The sequence below is a fragment of the Pundamilia nyererei genome, unplaced genomic scaffold (genome assembly GCF_000239375.1).
Source record: "Pundamilia nyererei isolate P.nyererei 1_Seehausen unplaced genomic scaffold, PunNye1.0 scaffold00344, whole genome shotgun sequence".
Classification (NCBI taxonomy): Eukaryota; Metazoa; Chordata; class Actinopteri; order Cichliformes; family Cichlidae; genus Pundamilia; species Pundamilia nyererei.
Genome location: NW_005187745.1, coordinates 359,059 through 381,654, shown reverse-complemented (window position 1 = coordinate 381,654; position 22,596 = coordinate 359,059). Strand labels below are relative to the sequence as shown.

General features: G+C 42.1%; 1 protein-coding gene across 4 annotated transcripts in view; it reads left to right on the top strand.

Annotated features, from left to right (window-relative positions):
- The window catches only part of LOC102195944 (ADAMTS-like protein 1), a 101,630-nt gene that overhangs the window by 72,202 nt on the left and 6,832 nt on the right, over positions 1-22,596 (top strand). For 3 of the 4 annotated variants that reach the window (XM_005752100.2, XM_005752099.1, XM_005752101.1), the window contains 18 exons: positions 2,173-2,218; positions 2,531-2,767; positions 4,033-4,159; positions 4,891-4,965; positions 5,962-6,119; positions 8,995-9,106; positions 9,282-9,420; positions 9,501-9,551; positions 9,656-9,860; positions 10,484-10,631; positions 10,715-10,799; positions 16,145-16,455; positions 18,054-18,183; positions 20,195-20,405; positions 20,505-20,684; positions 20,802-20,955; positions 21,126-22,119; positions 22,241-22,368. In XM_005752100.2, the coding sequence (XP_005752157.1) occupies positions 2,173-2,218; positions 2,531-2,767; positions 4,033-4,159; positions 4,891-4,965; positions 5,962-6,119; positions 8,995-9,106; positions 9,282-9,420; positions 9,501-9,551; positions 9,656-9,860; positions 10,484-10,631; positions 10,715-10,799; positions 16,145-16,455; positions 18,054-18,183; positions 20,195-20,405; positions 20,505-20,684; positions 20,802-20,955; positions 21,126-22,119; positions 22,241-22,368 (3,491 nt within the window). Of the gene's footprint in view, positions 1-2,172; positions 2,219-2,530; positions 2,768-4,032; positions 4,160-4,890; positions 4,966-5,961; positions 6,120-8,994; positions 9,107-9,281; positions 9,421-9,500; positions 9,552-9,655; positions 9,861-10,483; positions 10,632-10,714; positions 10,804-16,144; positions 16,456-18,053; positions 18,184-20,194; positions 20,406-20,504; positions 20,685-20,801; positions 20,956-21,125; positions 22,120-22,240; positions 22,369-22,596 lie in introns of those variants that run through there. The other variant, XM_005752102.2, reaches the window with a different exon arrangement.

The window sequence follows — 22,596 nt, the reverse complement described above, 5'->3', positions numbered from 1 at the left end:
TTTTCAGCTTCTCGTTATCCTCCTGAGATAAACAGTAAACTCTTAGCTTTCCTAAACTGATCAATAGCAGAGCTCATAGCTTGAGCATATTTTAGGCGTTAGCAAATCAGCTACATTTTTGTTTGCCCACATGTCTCAAGTGTATCAATATTGTGGCATGGGTTTTGGAGCCCTGCGTGCAATTACTTTCAATCTTGCAAGAAGAGTTGATGACATATATATGGACATTATGGGCCGGATGAATTTTACTGCGTATCCAATACTAGCCCAATTTTTTTATGGTTACAGTAGATTTTCCTTTTTTCTGTTTAATGCTATAGATGGTACTTTTAGTCTTTGTTGAGTCTCGTGCAGTTAACTAATGAGCGCACTCTCTGTAGTTGTCTTTTTGTGTTTGGGGTCACAGTTTGTGAGTTATGTTTTATGTGCTCCAAGACTTCTGATATTTCAACCGAGTTATTTTTCCCTAACCTATGATGACGCCATGATGAATCCCATGTCCTGCCCTACGTCTGCTTAGCCTCCACTTTAGAGCTTCTAAAATCAAAAGGAAATGAAAAGGGAAATTCATTTTATTCCCTTTGCCTCTTTACGTCTCGTTTATATATTGCTTGTCCCAGTGTGAGTTTCCACGCTGATCCAGATCTTAGCTACCTGTCTCTCAACTCTTGGTCTTTGAAAGTCTCTTGTTAGGGGTTCAGGCCCCTACTGTTTGATTTGGCAGAGGGGACCGTCTGGATTCGTCACAGGTTCTAATGTTCTTGCCATGCCACATGGTCCACATCCACTCCCTCCATTCTCTGGAATAACATTGTAAAAAACCTTAAGCCTTCGTTCACTGCTGAGTCCAAAGTCAGTGACGTCTCCAATCATGATTCCAGATTAGCTAAGGGCCAGTGACACTGGAATTCCTCTTAACTTCCCAAAAGAATACCATTTGATTAGTTTCCACTGGGGTCTTTGATAATTGCCCTATCATAGTCACCATCAATGGTTTATCATCACTCTGCATCAAAGCACAAAGAAATCCTCATTTTCAATAAGTGGTTAGCTCGATAATTTGGGCAGAGACAAAGCAGACTGTCATGCAGGGAGTCGTGATCCAAACTGCTCCAATCTGTTCAGCAGACGCAGGCTGGAGGGCTTTACTCTGTCTGCGTTACTACTGCGTGCAGCTTTGCATTTTTTCAGACACACAGAGAAAATGGGACTCCTATTTTTAAATGTTGTGAAACTCGTGTTAAAGCTTTCGATTTTTGAGATTTTCTTTTACAAGTAATAAGCTTGAAGTCAAATTGTCTATAAAGATTATTCATATCGCAGAGAATGGAGGAACATATGTCGAGTGTGGAAACTGAACTAGAGCCTGACTGCAGGGGAAATAATAGCTATCTGCTGTTATATCTATATCGGCATATATAGTAGCCAATAAATGAAAATGCAAAAGGTAAAGAAATAACACAGTTTTATGCGTTTTGCAGAATTTGTCCATCACAGTGCAATCTAATGCAGCAAGTGCTGGAAATCCACAAACAACAACCTGCTGGGCAGGTTGTAAGTACTGTTAGCTGCACAGAAAGTTAAATTATTCATCAAATAATTGCATTGAAGTTCTTCAAAAGGCACCAATGCCACAAACAGTGGTCCAGTTCACTAACAGATAGCTAGTGACTACTTGGCCACTGTGCTGCTGTTCTTTCCTTTCAGTCAAAGCAGTCGTGCTCAGAACTTTGCTAACTTTAAGTCTCAATGATAACAATTTTAAACAATGTAGCCCTGTACAATTGTTTATGAAGGCTGTTAATGTTTATTTCTTCTGTGTCGTTGGGCTTTATTCCAGTCTTTTAAATGCTTTGTGAGCCACCCTCAAGTGGTCATTTCAGGAACTGCAGTTTTTATCAGCTTCATTTCTCATCTTCAGCGTGCCACTGGATAATTATGCACAGTTACTTTGTGTGAAATACGCTGTTAAAGCTTTGCAAACGCACCACAGACTTATGTTCGTGGGTTGCCACATCAGCGCTATAATTTTCAATATGAATAATGAGGGAAGAGTCACTGGATGTAACACCAGCTCCTTCAGATGATGATGACTGGTTCATGTTATGGTTTGTTTTATCATTCTCTCCCACGGCCTATTTACCCATGGTTTCATTTTTTTTCCTTCTGTAGGACCTGCGAAGGACAGAATATCAAATATCGCACATGCAGCAATGTGGTAAGTTGAACCCACTCATCTTTGTGTCGTGGATGTCGACACAGCTTTCAAGTGTTTTTATTGAAGAAGTAAAACTGATATGGCAAATTGTGTCTAAAAGATTTATGGGTACGGGGTGTAATTCGGTGATTTGGGATCTTGCTGTTTGAGAGAAAGTAAGAAGTTGCATCAAACTTCTTCTGTTTCCATTTATTCTGCTAATTTCATGCAGCAGTCTTCTTCCCACACACACATTTAGAGATGGAAGACTTCATTCGCCCTGCCTTTTTCAAGAATGTAAAATATTTTAAAATATGTTTTAATGTCCCTCAGGATTGCCCTTCAGATGCCGGTGATTTCCGTGCCCAGCAGTGTTCAGCTCACGCAGATGAGCAATACCAGGACCAGTACCACGAGTGGCTGCCGGTATACAACGACCCAGACAACCCGTGTGCTCTCAAATGCAAAGCCAAGGGCTCAGGCCTTGTGGTGGAGCTGGCGCCCAAGGTGCTGGATGGGACACGCTGTTACACAGAGTCTTTGGACATGTGCATCAGTGGTATCTGCCAGGTCAGTAACCATGTCATGAACCTCAATTGCTTTGAAGTCATCAAGAATTTTGGTTTATTTCTTTTAATTTTTGAAGCCAAGATGTACATCTTGTGGGACTTGCATATAAAAACTTCTTTTTTTCAGTAAACTAAGCAAATCCTTATATTTAAGATCAGCTCACCTTAAAAATAACTGAGAAGTTGATCTTCCAAAGTAAATATATCCCAGTGTGTTGTAAAAAGTTTAGATTAAGCTAGTAAGGCAAGTGAAGTCTGTGTGATGCTCTGTGCAGCTCTTTGATTGGCAACCTTGGGTCCTGGTATTCATGTGGCATTACTTTGACATGTACAATCTGCTTAAACATTTTCACAGACCACTACACCCCTGCAACAATACTCTCAAATAGGTTTAGGATCAAGGTGTGAACTTCCCCAGATCTTAATTCGAGTGAACATTTGTGGGATGTCCTGGAAAAACAAGTCCAACAAGTCCGCCGAGGCCCCCGTCTTTAAACGATGTGCTGTCAGTGTGTCTGATACCGCAGTAGCCTCAGAGACTTTGATGGGCTAAAGCTGTTTGTGGAATAAGGGGAGCCTACACAGTATTAGACCAGTGGTTCTAATGTTGTCGCAGTACAGTACTCCTGTCAACACTGGTACGCAATTTTTTTCAATATTCAAATTTCAATATCGTGCATTTGAGAGCAAAAGCTAAGACGTAAATCTCAAGACCAGTGGACTACCTTACAGCACTAGCATCACGCCATCTGCTTTACAAATGAATATCCAATGAGTATTCCTTTAGATTTAGCGTTTGACTGACAGCCCAGGAAATATTTTGCAATGCATTTTCTGGGGTTGAATGGAATTATGTCCCAGGGCATCGTGTCTGCAGAGACTCAGAAGTGTCTCCCTTACAATGCTTGGAATGATATTGCGGTTTTTGGTTTTGTCTTGCTGACAGAAACTGCAAAACGAAATATCCACCATTCAACTATGGATGGCGTCTTAGTAATTCAATGAATGAATATTGAGGAGACCAGAGGGTTGTTTGAATCGCTTCATGGTAACACTTAAATGGTACTGAAGCTCCAACAGAACCAGCTCGAGTGCTTCATGATATCATATCCTTTCTCTTTACTTTTGTGTTGTTGCAGAAAATCTTCCCTGCTATCTTGTCCTCAAAACTAAGAAGGTAGAAGGTCTTTCAGGCTCTAAAAGTGAGGTGACTGTGCGTGTCATTTGTGATGTCTCAAAGTTTTTCGTGCTTCCTGTGTTTTCCAGATTGTAGGTTGTGATCATGAGCTTGGAAGCACTGCGACCGAGGACAACTGTGGAGTCTGCAATGGAGATGGCTCGTCCTGCAGGCTTGTGCGGGGACACTACAAATCCCAGCATTCTTCAGGAAAAAGTAAAGAATTGCTACTCTTTTTTTACAATTTTTATTAAATAAGGAAGTAATTGCTGAGCTAAAGAGGTCCTCGAGCAGATTTACTTGTTCACCACACAGACTATAAACAAGAGTTATAACTAAGCCCAATCAGCAGGGCAGTGTTCCTTTGTCAAATATTTGCATCATTGGCTTTGAGAGGTCAAACGACTATAAATAGAAGAATGCTGCAAAAGCACAGAGCTTGGGATGCCTGCCTCCATGCCTTTAAAATAGCTGCTTTGAAGATGGGAACCATGTCTGTGACCGCTCGCAGTCAGACGCCGTCTTCAGAGTAACTTCTGTTACTGCAACTTCTGGATTTGTTGCAGACCAGCCTAGATTGATTGAAGTATCTTGACAATCTGTCTACGTATATAAACTAGACAGCAGATATTTTCTAAACTTTCTGTCTGAGAGTGACTGCAAGCAATTCCAGTCAGACTGCAACTGTTTGGAGACAAGTTGCATCTCACCATGGGACCTCCTCAATCACCTCGAGGCTGAAAGTGTTGCACGTCTGAGCGACTAGCTAGTTGCTGCAACTGATTGCACTATTTTGAAATGAATTGCAACCACCAACTTTTCCTAGTCACAAGAAGGTTGCCATCCTTTTTCTACTCTAGCGTGTCTGAGTCATAAGTCGCTCGTTTTTAGCATTTGTGTCATATATTGATGTAGTGATTGGTACTGTTTCTTTGTTTTTGTTCAAGCTGAGGACACAGTGGTCACCATCCCTTACAAGAGTCGTCACGTGCGTCTGATCCTGAAAGGCCCGGATCACTTGTGTAAGTCCTGGTAGGTCCAGGGTGCCCTTCCATCCAAAACAGCTGAGCATGATCTCTGTGTTTGGCAGTGCTCTTTCATTTGTCAAATACTACACACTGAACACGAGTTCACCGCACCGCTCTGACTTTTCTGCACGGCGTGTTATGTTTTTAGCATGCTCCGATGCAAAAACAGTGAAACAGACACGGTGGTGACATTTTCATAACAGAAAACAGAAGATCGTACTTGGCAGGCCTTGAAATGAATGTTTCACACTAATAGCAATCTATGATCGATCTTTTACTCTGATTTCCAAAAGATATTACATTTTGGCCTCTCTAATAAAGACTCGTTTTAAAAGTAGCCCAGAGCAGACTAACCAGAAGAGATACGTGTTTCTTCCCTTTGCTCTGGCTCTGACAAGACATAAGGCTTCCAGGGAAATTCACTGATGTCAAAGTCCTGGCATCAAATCCTCACCGGATCAAATGGATAACAAATGTTTCACCTCTGTGCCTGTCCTTTGCTCAGTGGCTAGTTTCCAGATCATCTTCTGAATGGACAGCTTTTTCATTAGATATTTCCACCCCCCCCTATCCATTTTGCCCTCCGGCATCTTGATTGTAACCATGTGTTGCCTGGTGGTCACCACTTGTTCCCATGTATCTCTGTATTTTTTATTTTCTTTAAGCATCAACACTGAAGTTACACAAGATCCTGTATAGACAGGGATAAAGTGAGGTCAGTGAGGGGAAAGCATGCTGGCTACGTTAGCCTCATCACAGTGATAGAGTGACCACAGCACCCAGTCTGAGCTCTTTGTGTGTCGCTGGGTCTGACTGAAGGGTCTGTGATCAACATTTTAATCACAGCTCCAGAACTTAAGAACTTTACTCATAAAATATTTAAAAAATTAAAAAAATTAAAAGAAAGATTTTGTGGCAGGCAGCGGCCACACCTGTTTGTCTTCTCTTTGCACATATTGAGACTTTAATTGTTTGTTTTTTTACCTTCAGACATGGAGAGTAAGACTCTACAGGGGGTAAGAGATGAACTGGTCTTGGATAGACCCGGGCAGTACTACATAGAGAACACCACCGTGGACTACCAGAAACTTTCAGATAAAGAAGTCCTGAGAATCACTGGCCCACTCGGAGCTGACTTCACAGTCAAAGTAAGCGCTGACATTAATGCACATCTCTTTTTCTTTCAGGCTACAGCAGCCAGTATTTCTCATCATCTTGTTAAAAATTCGAGAAATTTCCGAATTGTCCATCTGTTCTACTTCAGGCTTGACGGGTGTCTTGCCGGGGACCTGAGGAAGGACAGATCTCATATTTTCTCTAAATATTGTTTTGTATTACCAAGGTGAAACAGGGTGTGACATATTTGGCTGTCTTTGTGAGAACATTCATTAACATCAATGCATTCCTTACTGTTAAGTTTAACCAGCATATTTATACAAGCCCCAGCCTAAACTTTAGCTTCAAAACCCAAGTTTTGACCCTCAAACAGGTCTTTGAATCTGCATGAAAAAACGAGGACCCGACACAAATTACTACTAATACAAAATGTCATCACCCTCCCAGCCACACGCTTGCTTTAGTTGATTTATATTCGAAGAAGTCGTCAGAAGAAAGCTGCAAACCACAATTGCCCTGTTCTGCAATCAGTAAATCCATCCTTGTAGATGTCCTCTTTGAAAACTTGCCATGATTTTCTGCAGATATGTTTTCTAGAACAGGCTCTGCATTGGTTTCTTTAATGCAAAATTGTTCCAGTCAGCTCACTGCACTACTTGTTAAATGTTAATGTAAATTTTCTCAGGCACCAAAACCGAACGGTAATTCATCAAGTGGACAAAAGCACCACTGAAAGCAAAAAGAAAAGAAAAGAAAAGAAAATAATAATAATAATAATTTTAGAAATTCCGGGGAGATAAACGGGCCACCTCTCTGACTTTCTTCACAGGAAGTTAAAACCAGCAGCGCCTCAGCAGACCTGCGTGCTTGCAAATCAATCACCCTCATTCCCTTTTTGGTGTCTTTGGTGCAGTTTGAGTCAAAACTGTTGTTTTTGTCATGCAATCTCCTGAAAGTGGTGCGGCCAGTTTTTATTTTTTTCGCATGAACTCCTGGTGAACGTCTCACAGCAGCAAAGTTTAAAGCAGCTTTGATTTCATGTGTTTTAAAGATATTTGAGTGTGACTCTTTTAAATGTGAAATTCAAACAATTCTTTTTGTGCGATTGTTCACTTTGAGAATGTGTTTGAGCTGTGTGCCATGCATTCACACAGTAGCACAAACATTCAGAGCCTCCGAGCTCCTCACCGCTCCTCTGTGGTGTAAGTGCCGCTTACTGAAACTTGTACTTGACTCACGGTAAAGTCTCAAACTTTGAATAACTCCAAAAAATCTGATTAGAAATGTGTTATTACATAACAGCGCATAAGCCTAGTTAATACAACGAGCAGTGCCGTGCCACAGTGGCTGTGACGTGTTTTTCTGCTTCAGGCACACATGTGAGCACAAATTCCCAGACTAGGGCAAGTGAGTGGGCGTTAAAGGTTATACAGCCACGAGCCTGCGAAAATTTCCTCCCTCATAAACACAAGTCGGGATGGGACAATAACGAGGAACTGTCGAGAACGAAATCTGAGAAGCTTTAAATGGATAATTTTCGAATCTGTCACGAGGCGGACAGCCAGCTCATATCACTCTGCTGGAAAAAGGTTTGGACAAATGGAAAATCACATTAAAAAGTTGCCAGACAGTCTTTCCACAGTAAATACATGAATGCGAACGAGCGGTCGTCAAGTCTGATTTATACGTGCTGTTGCTAAAATGTGTCTTTGGGCTTTTTTTCAAAGCAAATGAAATAAAAGGCTAAGAAAACACGGACAGACATGGACGTACTTATTCTATTATTGTGCTCTATTACTCTGTTAAAATAAGGACTGTTCTAATTCTTAATCTATTAAAACAGCCTTTATTCTTTATTTTATTAAAGCAGAGCTCTAAGAAAATGTTTCCTCTGATCCAGCAGTTTATGAATTATTTTGTCTCTTAAGAGGATTTCATTATAATATTTTAGCTAGTAGCTGTGCAGATATGTACACTTTAGGTTTCCAAAGGCCAAATTCTTTGAGCATGTTGCGTTTATAGAGCCTTCTCCACATGGAGCCTTGTGTCTTGCAGATAAACATGGGCAATGTCATTGTACAACATGATTACAAAACGAAACGTAGGTCAAGTTTCTAAATTATCTTGGAAATAATTCAAGAAAAAAGTCACTTAGGATGTTCATACATGCTAGGAGCCCGAGTAGGGTGAGACACTGGTTAGTCCCATATTTTCTTTTTTTAGTGCTTCCCTTGTTTGGTAATTCCAACACAGTACATAAAGCAAAATTTCTACAGAACGACATCAGTTTCAATGAGAAACGGCAGTTTGTTGTTTCAATAATTAAAGTGAATTAAAGTGAAGTATTGCAGGGTGAATATTATTTTCTTGAGACCAAAGCTGGGAAGCTGTAAACATCTCTATTTCTCTTTTAAAGCTGGACTTTTCACCATACAGAGGGCCATCTGTGTAATTTAGCTCACTACTGGAACCAGCCTCAGTCAGTGATTACAGGAACTGCAGTTTGTTTGGCACTTCCACATTCATTTTTAATCAATAAGGTCTTTTTTTAAATCAGGAAAGTGTTAAGAAAGAAAGCTGGTTTGGTTCCAGTTTATGAATCACTAAAAACTAAGGCTAAATAAATAAATAAATTAATTAAAATTCTGTGGACACAAAGTCAGTTTTAACAAATTGTTTGATTCTTTATAGATTAGCAGCCCTATTAGGTTGTCATGGCTACAACAAAGTTCAATTAACACCCCAAGAAGCCCAGGATGAGTCTCTCTTTGCTTTTAAAAAAATCTGTTTTTTAATCTGTCTAACGAGAAGGAAAGTGTGAGCCGTGCAGTGTAAATACTGCAGTCACCTGCTACACTGATAGTGATGACAAGAAATGCTGATTATATCTGAACAATGTTTCTGTAGGTGCAGTTTACGGGTGGTACGGACAGCGTGGTCCAGTACATCTACTACCAGCCCATCATCCATCGCTGGAGAGAGACCGACTTTTTCCCGTGCTCCGTCACATGCGGTGGAGGTAAGCAGCATTTTGAAAATCACAATAGGAGCCTGCAGCATTTTCGCTCGACTGATAGCAGGTTTGGTTTAAAAACAGGATCCGTTTAATTCCCAGATATTTATTAAAAGCCTAATATTGAATCGTTGTCCTACTAGATCTCTCTTGATGGTCTCTGATATTTGCTGGCCTGCAGGTTACCAGCTAACCTCAGCAGAGTGCTATGATCTACGGAGCGGACGGGTGGTTGTAGACCAGTATTGCCATTACTACCCGGAGAATGTCAAACCCAAACCCAAACTGCAGGAGTGCAACATGGAGCTGTGCCTGGACAGGTTGGAAAGCAGAACTTAAAGAGGAATAAACTGGACTTTTTCTGAAAGCAAATCCTAATTTACTGTTTCTGACTTTTTAGTGACGGCTACAAGGAAATTATGCCATATGACCAATACCACCCCCTGCCTCGGTACATGCCCGACTACCTAGTAACACACAGAGGCACACAATACAAATCCTGACATCTGCTAATAACCGTCAGTCACTTTATGATGTCACCTTTCATGATGTCAGATGGGAGAGCAGCCCCTGGACGGCCTGTTCCACCTCTTGCGGCGGGGGCATCCAGAGTCGCTTGGTATCGTGTGTGGAGGAGGACATGCAGGGGACCATCACTCCCACAGAGGAGTGGAAGTGTCTTTACTCTCCCAAAACGGCTATCCTGCAGCCCTGCAACACATTTGACTGTCCCACCTGGCTGGCACAGGAGTGGTCACCAGTATGTGAACATTTCTACCTTTGAAATTCTTCTGTCATGTAACGTCTTGTATGTGGTGTCTTTATGAGGCTTGTAAACATATGATGTGTTCCCAATGGGCAACATACAAAAACCCAGTGACACCGCAGCCAGTGTGATCCCTCTGAATAAATTTCCTTTCTGAACCATTGCACATTGAAATGATCAAGGCACTGCATCTGGATCAACCTAACCCTCCTGGTCAGCTTAGTTATTTTGCTTTAATTCTTAGAGTTGCTGTTACATTAACCAATTCTACCATAAATGTTCTATATATCTTCCTCCTGGGAAATTTTCTACCTCACCAGTTGAATGGGCTCATATATAGAAATGTAGCGAGCCAGATTTGTGGCCTCCTAAAAACCTGGGATGTTGTTTATCTAGCACATTCTCCCTCTGCCTTTAAAATGCTTGTTTTGGCAGAGGATAGACAAAGTTCGCTCCCGAGCAGAGAGCTGCTGGGATTTTGGAAGGACTCTTTCTGTACCTCCCTTGAGTCAAAGACTTTCTATCAAATATGAGAAAAGCCTATTACTAGGAATTAACACATGGAAAAATAGGTTGATATGCTTGCTATCTGTGACTGCATGTCCTGTCATCCCCAGTGCACAGTGACTTGTGGTCAGGGACTGCGCTACAGGGTGGTGTTATGCATCGATCACCGTGGCCTGCACGCCGGAGGCTGCAACCCTACCACCAAACCGCACATCAAAGAGGAGTGCCTGGTGACTGTGCCCTGCTACAAGTCCAAAGGTGGGTGATTTTGCACGTTTTGTCATGTTTTAAATATAGAGTGGCGCTTATGTTCAGCCTCATTTTTGCATCATTTCCTGTAGATACACTACCAGTTGAGGCAAAACCTGTGTGGCATAAGCAGGCCATAGAGCTTGAGGAGGAAGTCACAGCCAGTGAGGAACCAACGTGAGTACCAGCACTCAAGAAGAAAAAGCTAAACTGTCTTTCTGACTCTTAAAGCATTTGAGACCTTCATCACTAAGCCTCTTTGGACCAGTCAGAGGTGCAAGTCCTGTTAAAACCATTGCAGGTGTTTGGGTCTTGCTGCACTTTACTATTCTGGAAAGATGCAACTGCTAAAGCTATACAAGGTAAAGTTTATCACCCGGAAAAGAAGGGGAAAATCTACAGCATTAAATTACTCTTGGTCCTCAAGGTTAAAAAAGCAAAAAGTCAGATCCCAGTTACACAGTTTCAACAACCAGCAGCTTAGGACTAACCTGGAGGTGAAATTGAAGTAGACAGAGCACGGCACTGGCACGTAAAGGCTACAGTATCAAGGTTGTGTTCATGTCAGCAGCAATTTCCATCAACATGGAGTCCAACAGGAGCGTTTACTACAAATCCAATTTCAAAAAAGTAGAGACTCTGCGTAAAATGTAAATAAAAACAGAATGCTTTGATTTGCAAATCTCATAAACTGTATTTTATTCACAGTAGAAAATGCACTAAATATTTAAATGGAGAAAACCTACCATGTTATGCAAAAGATTTCCTCATTTTGAATTTGATGACAGCAATGCATCTGAAAAAAATATTCCCATGTGGCAGACGGGTCTGCCCCGGATCTGGTGTCAAGCTGGCACTGCTGGCTGACTTCTGGCATGGTAAGTGGTATGTCCTCCAGATATGGGCCAGGTCTGGTGTAGATGGCACTGTTTATGTGATGGCATGCCACATCTGGCCCAATTATGGTTTGGTTTATGTAGCCCAGGCCCATAGAAAACAGGTCTTCCCCGGATCCGGCATCAAGCTGGCACTTCTGGCTGACTGGTGTCATGGCAGGGTGTATGTCAACCAGATGTGGGCCAGGTCTGGCAATGATGGCATTATTTATGTTCCTATTCTCCTATTTTAGTTAGAAGACCCAAATGCCATGTTGCAATACTATACTGCTATGGTAGCCAACGTTTCAAATTCAGGTTTGACAGGTTCGTGAGTGTACACTTTATCCAAAACCTGGTGAGGGTTTGTTCATATTTACCACTGGGTGGCTGTGGCTCAGGAGGTAGAACAGGTCACCTACTGATGGGAAGGTTAGTGGTTCGATCCCTGGCTCCTCTAATCTGCATGTCAAGAGTGGGAATTTGTATGCATTCAGTTTAGAGTAGAAAAGCGCTATATAAGAATCAGTCAGTTCACTGTCTGAACCGATTTTTGTCATGTTACTTTCGCACTATTGTATATTACATAGGTTTACCAGAGGTAATCCACACATGGGCCTGCACATAACCACCAGTGTGTCTGCAACTGGCCTTGTGCTGGCCCATGTGTGGGCCACCTCTGGCAAACCAGATCTGGGCCACCAAAGGGCCGTCATTCTTTGCGGTATGTGGGCCATGTGTAAGCACATTGTGTGGGCCAGATCTGGGCTATACCAATTTTGCTGTGTGGGTTGGGACAGCTTTTGGAAATGAGCGCTGATAACAAGCCAGATGGTCCTGCTCCTCTTTAGTCTGGTAGAAATGGTGTCCATGTTTTCCAGGGAGAATTTCACATCCAGAGAAGATGTTGGCGCCTGTACATCATGTTCATATGTGGTTTCTTCCTTGCATGATGCAGCATGTTAACCTGCAAGTGTAGATGGCACAGTGAATGGTGTTCACTCGCAGTGATCTCTGGAAGTATTCCTGAGTCCATGCAGGAATATCTGTGACAGACTCAGGCCTTCTTTTAATGCTGTGCACACTGAGCGATAATCATTTTTTGGACTTGTCTGATGCGCACAGAGATTTCTCCAAATTCTCTGAATCTTTTGATGATATTATGCACTATAGATGATGAGCTATTCAAAGTCTTCACAATTTTACAATTATACCCAGTTATGTTACTGACCTGTTGCCAGTTATTTCATACTTGCTGCCTTGGTCTTAAATAAGCACTATGTGCTCCTTTAACCCTTGTTTTGAGCCAACTCCACTCTGATTGGTTTTCCAGTTTAAACAGACAGTTTAAACAGGAGGCTTTTCTTATGTATTCCTAAATTAGGGACATCCTCTGTCTTGAGCAGTATCATGGGGATTATTTGCACACATGCTGACTGACGTCTTTATTTTGAACTTTATTTTGTTTAATATGATCACCCAAGGAAAAGCACAATAGGTCCACTTAAAGGTACATTTGAGGGTGGTTGAAAGTGTTTCTTGTCACCTGCATGGAACTAATAAAACGTTGTATGGGGCTATTGAAGGGAAGAAGGGAAACTAAAGGTGAAGAGTCAAAACATCTTTCGGAAAGCCTTAAGAATGTACAGTCGCTGGCTACCAGCATTACCTCAGCAAGCTCTCACACGTTCCAGATGTTCTTGCCCCACACATCAGTTAGCTAATAATGGCCGTCTTCTGAAAATGCACAATATTTGGACTCTGCCCAGTGTCTTGCATGACTTGTATTAGCAACCATGTTAGCCAGTTTAAAACATCTGTAACTCTGACTTATCTGTAGAGTGAGAGAAGTGCCAAAACATATGATTTTGCTCAGCTGCAAAAAATAAAAAAAAGCATGTCTGTCCTCAAAAAGCACATAAATATCTGTGTATAATATGCCGTCATCCACAAGCCAACAACAATATCTGCCCACCATATGGGGCCAGGTTACAGATGTGAGAGGAAAGAGAATGAAATTCCTGTGCTAGACTTATTGCACCTCCGTTGCCTGCGCCGAAACCCACCGCTGCGCGGCTGCTTGAAAAATTAAACCCATATATGTTCTCCAATCAAGCCAAAACATTTTTTCACCGTGAGTAAATAAAATATTTCCACTGATGGATATTTAATTGATACGATTAACATGGGGCTTTGGCGGATGTGACAAAAATGTGTTGTTTCCCTCCATGAATGAAATCGGGATCGTTTTTGAACTGACAGATGTACTTTAACGGCGCATGAAGATAAACATTTCTGTGGGTTCGCTCGTTGACTTTGTCGTTCCTGTTCCAAAGTCTAACTGCCGGTGATTCATTTGTTTGCCCGTAACACAATGAGTCCTTGAGCTCTTGTACAGAGCCAGCTTTGCCTTAATCATGAGCTCTTTATTGAGGCGTCTTATAAAACAGCAGGGTCCTCTTGTGTTGCGGTCAGACTGTTAAACCAAGGAAGAATGCGGCACAGTGGTGAAGGCTGCCATGCAAAATATGCTTTGCTACCATTATGAGCTTATTAAAGAAAGATAAAGATAGTTTGTCAGGTTCACAAACGCTGTTAGGAAGCAGTGCTTATACTTGCACATTATGTACTTTACCGATTTAAACCGTTTTGTTTTCACCTCAAAAGATTTGTAGTGCTCACTTAGGTAGTTCACTCGTTTCTTTTCATTGCTAAGTGATTGCAGAGGAATTTGACTGCATGTTCTTCCTTCTGATTGGCTCCCTGCCATAAGCAGAAGGTTTTAACAGCAGGTGGGCGTGGCTTCTGTCCTCCCACACAGATCCTATTGAAGAGATCCCTTCTCTCTGACATTGTAAATGGTACATCATTCCTATCTAACTTTCTTATTCCACTGAATGCATCTGAGAGCCTGGGATTCGGGATCTTGCCCAAGGCTACTTAGTTGGCACTTCAGCACTGCAAACATGTCCTTTTGTGCAATAAAAATAAACATCCTTAAAAATTGTGGGCAATCCCACTGTTTTCCACATAAACTGAAATCAGCTGATCGGCATGTTTAATGTGTTTTTCTTTCTGTCTGTCTGCCCGTCGTGCAGATAATTGAAGTAACAGTAACCTGATTACTGAAGTAATTACAGTGGCGTGGTACATTACTCAGTTTAACGTCTAGCACTCGCAACACGGAAGCACTGAAATAAAGTCATACACTCGCTTTGTGTCTTCTTGTGTTCAGGTTTAGCAAATGGAAGTCGTTAATCTAGGGGGGAAATGTAGCTATTTTATAAGACTAATAGCTTTGCCACTACCTATCTGCTACATGAAAAACTGCATCTTGATTCAGACACACACACACACATACATCTGCTCATGACTGTGCAGAGCTGATGGTTCTGATGGATGTAGTTTTGTTTTTTTACTTTCACATATGTCTCAAATGACCATCCTTATCAGCTACTCATTCGATCAATGACAGCTGTGATTTAGAAACACAGTTCAACCTGTGCCTCTGGTCTTAAAAACTTTCGCATGTACTCAACACCTCCAATATGACATATGTGCAAGTCCTTTAAAGTCTGTCTGCCAAAAAGGAACCAGAAGCGTTGAGCTCAGACCTAAACAGGACAGCTGCTCTGTGTTGTAAACATCAGGCTATTGTCCAAAAGCTACAGTCCACACTGTAAGTATTTGGACAGCTGGACATGTGTTTTGTTGTTAAGGCTCTGCGCTCCAAATGATTGATACCACGCGAAAGGGCCAAGACTCAGTTTTAATTTGAGTATTTTCCTATCAACTGTAAAGAAACTTGTGGTGAAAAATACCCATAAATTATCTGATATATGTTATTTTATTTCCTTTGTTTGAGGCACTGCAAAGGGTAAAAGTGAGAGGTTGTCCCCTCAGACGGACACTCTCTGCTGTCAGCTTAGCGGTGCATCTGTCACAGAACTGAGCACTTGCTTACTGGTAATATAAGATGTTAATAGGAAGGCCTCGTTTATTTGCTCTCAGGTGCACATTGTGGGACAGACGCTGTCTTTTTATGTCCATATATCAATAAGTGAGTATCCAGAGTTTTCACAAGGACATAATGAGCACAAGAACCACTTTGAATGATCTCCTAAACCACTTGATTTAATATCACTGAGTCATATAGAGCTTCTGTTCATTTCTGTGTGCATTTTCAGCAAAGTTATAGAATCAGTTCAATCTGAAGAGCGCTTTCAAACTCCTTTCTGTATCACACCTTCTGATCTTTTACCCTCTCTGATTTCTGTTGAAGGAGTGATAGTTCAGTCTCTGGGCCTTTCAGGTTTTTCTTCCCCTCATCCATTTTTTAAGATGAGGAAGGATGCACATGAAAGCTGTTTATCCAAGAATAGCTGATCGTAATGTTTCACAGCTGTGCAATTAATCACGCTGCACTGACTGTATTTCATAAATGCTTAATGAGTTTAAGAACCCAGCCACTAATGAATACAATGTGTTTACAGAGAAAACTAAAAAAGACAGCAAAAACAAAACAAAACAAAACAAAAATCGACTGTGATTTGCTATCAAACAGTCCAGGTTTGGTTTGGAAACAGTCCTTATCAAAATTTTCATACTTTTCCACTTGAGTCATCTGTTGCTTGCTCTCCTCTCCAGCTTTATCCCCGGTCCCTGGCAGCCCTGCAGCAGGACATGTGGTGCTGGGACCCAGCATCGGACGGTCAAGTGCCAAGTGCTGCTGTCTTTCTCCCAGACAATCGTGGACGTGCCAGATGATGAATGCGAGGGGGTCAAACCTGCTACCAGCCAGCCTTGCTACAGCAGTCCCTGCTCTGTAGATTTGGGTGAAGCAGGAGAAAGTGAAGAGGTGGAGGAAGAGGAGGAGAAGGGCAGGACACTGCAAAAAGAGGAACTGTACGACTGGGAGTACGAGGGCTTTACTGAGTGCTCAGAGAGTTGTGGGGGAGGTATGATCTTTATTGATCTCTCTGACATGGGAAAGTAAAGAGAGAGAAGTTGAAAGAGTAGATTTGGGGAGTTGAAAAGTTAACTCGTGTCTGCAGCTATGCTGACACCCTCCCAGTGACAATAAAAATATGCTGGCGCTTAGCAGGTGTAACATTTACCACATCTCCAGTCTTAGGTCAGCATGTTAGCATGTCTGCGATCACTGTTTTCTGCAATCCTTCTGATGCTGTTTCCCTTTAAAACCAAAAATATTAGCCTTATCGTGGCCCTAGAAGAAAAACTCAGGAGATCTCACAAGTCAGCTCTGCATCCTGTGGGGGACCATGTGCAGATTTCATAGCAATCCATCTCAAAACATTTTCTAATATGCTTCACAAAAATATGTAAAATTTACTTCCAACTGAATCAGGGACAAATATGCTCACATTTAATTTTTTTTTTCTTCTACTTTTGGCTGATATCGCTGTAGAAATACGCCTACGCATTTTGGCACAGTCTTCATCAGGTACAAAAGTTCAAATGCTCTGAAGACTGCGTGCTGAATCGTGTCAGTTTATTTCTGCTGTGACGCGAGACCCACTGAAAAGTTTATTGCGAGTATTTCTGTCCTTTATCGGTGTTTGAGATGTGCTGCGTTTTTGCATCTCTTTAAATATACTTCTTGGATTTTCAGTTTAGCTCTCTACTGAAGCTTTCACTGTTTATGCATCCTTTTATTTTCACTCTGGTGGATCCAGAGACAGTGCCAACCCTGGAGCTGTACACCTGTGGTGGCTCCAACGCGCAGAGCAGATTTGTAGATTATGCTGCGAGTAAATACATCAGCAGCAGACAAGTGCTGTTATGTAGCTTGATTTGACAGTAAGTCTTGAAGACCAAGTCAACTCCGTGAGTGCCACTAAGTACGTCCCAGCTGATTCATTAAAACAAATGTGATGTGCTCCAGCCTTAAACTATTGTCACTGGATGTCTGACGCCAGTAAATGCCTCGAGCAGATGCAAATCATATCATATTAAATGATAGCGGATGGCATAGAGGTCATACGTCGCCAGTGCTCAAGGCACTGGGAAAATGCTTTGCCAGACAGAGACCGCTTTCTTAAATATCCTGCCAACATGCATTGAGGCCCACTTTAATCTTCCTACCTACACATGCAAGCATGCGTGCCTGCCTCATGTGCGTTTGCCTTAATCTCTGCGTGTGTGCGTTTGTAACTTAATTTCTGCACACGGGTGTGGGCTTTTGTCAGTGTCTGCGTATGCGCTCATCCAAATTCAACAAACTCCCATTCGGGGATGATTACACTCCGGTATCAGATGTCCGATGCACACCCTGAGGGCTGTGCTCCTGTGGACCATCACACTGCTATGGTGTTTGAAGTTCCTGCTTCGCTGTTATTGTCCCCAACATTAGAAGCAGACTCGGGGAGTTATGTTACATTACTTTTAATATGACTTTGCATGAAAACTCTGAGAGTGCATCCACAAGTTGATGCAACCAAAGTGTTTTAATGTATTTTGGACCCTAAAATCTTCCTTTTTAATTACAGCGTCTGCAAAAAAGCAAGCATGACATTGCTGTGTTCTCTAACCGCAGGTGCGCAGGAGGCTGTGGTTATCTGCCTGAACAAGCAGACCAGAGAAGCAGCAGACCAAAGCCTGTGTGTGAGCTCTCGGCGACCCCCACGACTCCTCCAGGACTGCAAAACTCAGCCCTGCCCACCCAGGTACAATAAAAACCCCTAACTCAGACCTCATTATCGTCATCATTATTATTTAAACATGTTTCAAACGGTTTGTGCATGAAAATTAAAAAGGATTTGATTAATGGATGTAGTAAAAATAGGGAGGAAATGCATTTTTGGGGGATGGAAAAAAACGTTTGGCTACGTTTAAGAGAAAAATATTAATTAAAGTCAGGAAAAAAATATGGCTGTGCTTTCTCTTAGCTTGCCAAGAGTGCATCCATCCAAAAATGTGCAATATTCAGTACAAAAGTGGAACGCTGATGTACCACTTTTTCAGAGCCTAGATAAATTCTTAGCTGAATCGGTTAAGTTTGACGGTTCGTTGGTAGAGAAAAATTCAAAAGCTTCTAATCCGCTGTGTTATGCCTCTTGGTTCAAACCAACTGGGGCAATTAAATCTCTGTTAAGGCTGCTCGAGTCCAAGAGATACTAAAGCAGAACGACAGAGATGGATGGTTGTATCTCTGCAAGCAGCAAATTAAACCTTGTGGAATCTGACAGTGATTAGCTTTACCTGCGAGGTTCAGTTGTCCTTGGAAAGGGAAATCTAGGAGGCTTCAGCTGTTTTTCTAAGTGATTTCTTTTGGCAAGCTCTTTTTACAACTAGGAATGGCCTTCAGTGATTGCATGTCATATTGACAAATTCGCCACATTACCAGAGGGGTTAACAATGTAGGGTTTATCCTGAGGGGATGCTATTGAAAAGCCTGTGGGTGGGTAAGTAATGTTATGCAGTCAAGCATGACTTATGTTAATACATGTAATGGCAGTCTTCCCGTTTCCCTCTCCAGGTCAAAATGTAGGTCCAGAGAAAAAAAAGGGAATCATTGAAGTAACTGTGATCATCCTCTGGGGAGCGTTCAGTGCTTGCTACATTTCAAGCTCAAATTATTTTTGATATTACAAGTTTAAGCTGTGCTGTTAATGTTTAAGCCAAAATGTAGCTTCTTTTTTTTTTTGTTCAATCCAACATACGAGCAGTTTATAAACACTGTTAGAATTTCACATTTCAAATTTCAAATCATAAGTATTTTTTTTGTGAACCTACCAGATTGATGCACGTCCAGATTAAACACCTAAAAGGTCAAACAGCAAAACTGCATGTTGTTTAACATGAGCAAACTGTGGCTAAATGGTGAGTGGACTTTGTGGTTGGCCACACGTTTCAGGTTAACACCGTGCACATTGTCAGTGTTCTACCCCTCACACTCTTGTCAGAAAACCCAGAGGCTTGCAGCCTGCCCTTGCCTGTTTTTCCAGGCTTTGAGTCTTGTTTTTAGGCACAACAAATGCAGTATTGGGCTTGTTTCCTTTGGCCCTTTTCTCCCTCCCTGAGGCCTCCTCACCATCCCATATTAAGCTACACTCTTTGGATAGTGTTCCCCCTGAAAGGAAAACAGCCATAGGATTTAGCTTTGAGTATAGCAGCGGTCCATGAGCAAGCTTCATTCCCAATTCTTCTCAGAGCCTTAAATAAATATGAGTAGTTTTGAAATATCACCCAATCTGTCGAGCAGAAAATGAAATTGCTGCCATCTCATTTCAAGCCAAAACTTTAAAGGCATGGCAACCACTTGGACACTGGCCACAATTTGGAATAAATCTGCCAAAGTAACTTTGATGCTGGATTAAACCCAGTTTAAAATTTTGTTGGGCAGCAACATGAATATTAATTCCAGTAGTTCATTGGAAAAATACAAATGAAAAAGTAATGCAATAGGGATTTCTTGAATATCGTGAAGCTCGGTGTGGGATTTTATGTTTCATGTCTTTTTCACTTGTATTCACCTTCATGATTTTACATATTCATAAGACTGCAAAGGTGTTCTCTCACTGGATCAAGAGATATATGTACAGTACTATTTACAGTGCTATGAAGTATAGATAAGATAAGATAAGATACCTTTATTAGTCCCACGAGTGGGAAATTTCATGTGTGCAATGTACTGTAGATTTGCCATAATGAGCACAATAAACATTGTTCTAACAGGTGGGAAACTGGAGAGTGGAGCTCCTGCTCAGCTACATGTGGGGTAGGTCTGATGATTCGCACTGTGGGGTGCACACACCGGCCCTCTCGTGACAGCAATCACACTTTAGTTTTGAGGGACGAAGACTGTCAGAACCCCAAGCCCAGTCCTCTCCAAGCCTGCAACCGCTTTGACTGCCCTCCTATGTGGGACACGCATGACTGGGGACAGGTAAAGGACATCATCTATAAAGTTTACCACTGCAAGTGTCTGACGATTGGGAATCAAGCGCATGTGACTGATTTAATCTCTGCGTGTTTTTGCACCCAGTGCTCCCAAAGTTGCGGTGGTGGGGTTCAGAGGAGGCAGGTACTATGCAAGCAACGGTTGGCTGATGGCAGCATTCTGGAGCTACCTGACACGTTTTGCCCTACTAAGAGTCCTACAAGCCAGCAGCCCTGTGGTGAGCAGGAATGCCCACCTGAGTGGGTCACAACTAGCTGGTCCCAGGTAGCCTACCTTTCAGCCAGAGACCATTCTGCCATATTGCTGTTGTTCAAATGGACATGTTAAAACTGGTACTTTGCAGGTTTTGTTTATTTTAATACATTTCTCTTGTTTTTCCAGTGTTCAGTGACATGTGGAAATGGTATTCAGACCCTCCAAGCTGTTTGCAGGAAGAAAGAGGTGAATGGAAGGTATTTGACAGCAGACCCTAAGAACTGTTCCCTGCTGGCTCGTCTCGACAGAATCCGACCATGCTTCTTCAAGCCCTGTGAAAGTAAGATACTCTTTATTTGGCTGTGTTTATGTAAGTTATACTGCATAGAACCAAAAGAAAAGGGAGTTAGCTCCCTTTTCTTTTGGTTCCTTAAATGCAAAGTTTTGTATGTCCAAAAGTACAGATATTTGAGCCAACAATCAAGCATTAACCTGTCCTCTTAATTACAGACTCTGTCAAGCCTGATGCCACCATACTGGCTCAGAGAAAAGTTTATATCCAGTGGCATAAAGGCAAAAAGGTTCACCTGGGCATTGGTGGTTATGCGTACATCCTGCCTTGGACAACTGTGGTCCTTCGCTGCCCAACCCGCCACTTCCGTAAGGGCCAAATCCACTGGTTGAAGGAAGGGAAGCCCCTGATCAACCTACCACACCTCTCCATAACGTCACTAGGATATGTGAAGATCCATCAGGTTCGTGCATCTGATGCTGGGATATATACATGTGTCGCAGGTGAGGCACAAGAACATTTAGTCTTACAGATCATTGGCAGCAAGCAAAAGCTGTCTGTAGCAGAGTCAATGCTCAGACGACAAAAGGTTGGGCGACCGGATGCGATCTCAGCTCAAGAAAGATTTCAGGAGCTTCACAGCTCCCTCAACCGATATGATGGAATTATTGAGCGTTTGCTTAATCATAAAGAATCCATTCGAGATGAAAAATATATCGCTGACAAATCACCTGCGAGTGAAAAGAACAGTTCTACCCTGGAGGATGAAGGGTCAGAGATTTACATCCCAGAGGTCCTCGTTGCCGACACACGCAGGCTAGAGGAGATCATGAAAAACTTTGCCGAAGACCTTGGAGGACTACGGGAGGAACAACTTATCGCACAACTGCTTAGTGAGCTCACTGTGGCACAGGGTGAAACGAATGAGTCGACTCTTCACCCTCCAGAAAGTGCTGAATCTTCCACGCAAGAGCCACTCCATTATAAACCAAACACTAAAGTCCACACAGCCAGACCAAGAAACCCGCTGATAATCCAACGTTCGAAAAAGATTGGAGAGGGGCCACAATCTGAAATGATAGTTTATGTGGGAATGCCAGTTTTCCTGCAGAAACCAGTTGTTAGTTTAGTGTTGAAGTGTGAAGCAGTAGGAAATCCTGACCCATCAGTGACATGGTCGAAGAATGGGAAAGAGTTGCGCTACAGTAGCAGGTAAGAACTAACCTTGAAGTAAGAACTTTTTGTGAAAATGACATGGCTGCCTGTGGCTTTTTTATGATTATATCAAAGACCTGGATAAGGCTTCATAGATAGCTTGTCTTTGTGTTGGCAGAGTAGGCCTGTTGCCTACAGGATCACTGAGGATCCAGTACCCAAGCAAAGGGGATGAGGGTTTGTACACCTGCACTGCCAGAAACCGTTTTGGAAGGACATCTCTTTCATCTTCTGTGCAAATTACTGGTAAGGTTTATAGATCCGTAAGTTTCAATGGTTTATACAGAAGCTCCTCCTTCTTGTGGTTCAAGCTTCTGCTTTGAGATGTTTTGAAAGTGGCCTTGAAGCGAGTAGAAGGCAGCTAAGGTTCTCAGTCACACAGGCTTAGAGACTGGTCATGAGATATCTGACAACCAGTGTTGGTCAAGTTACTTGAAAAAAGTAATCAGTAACTAATTACCGATTACTTCCCCC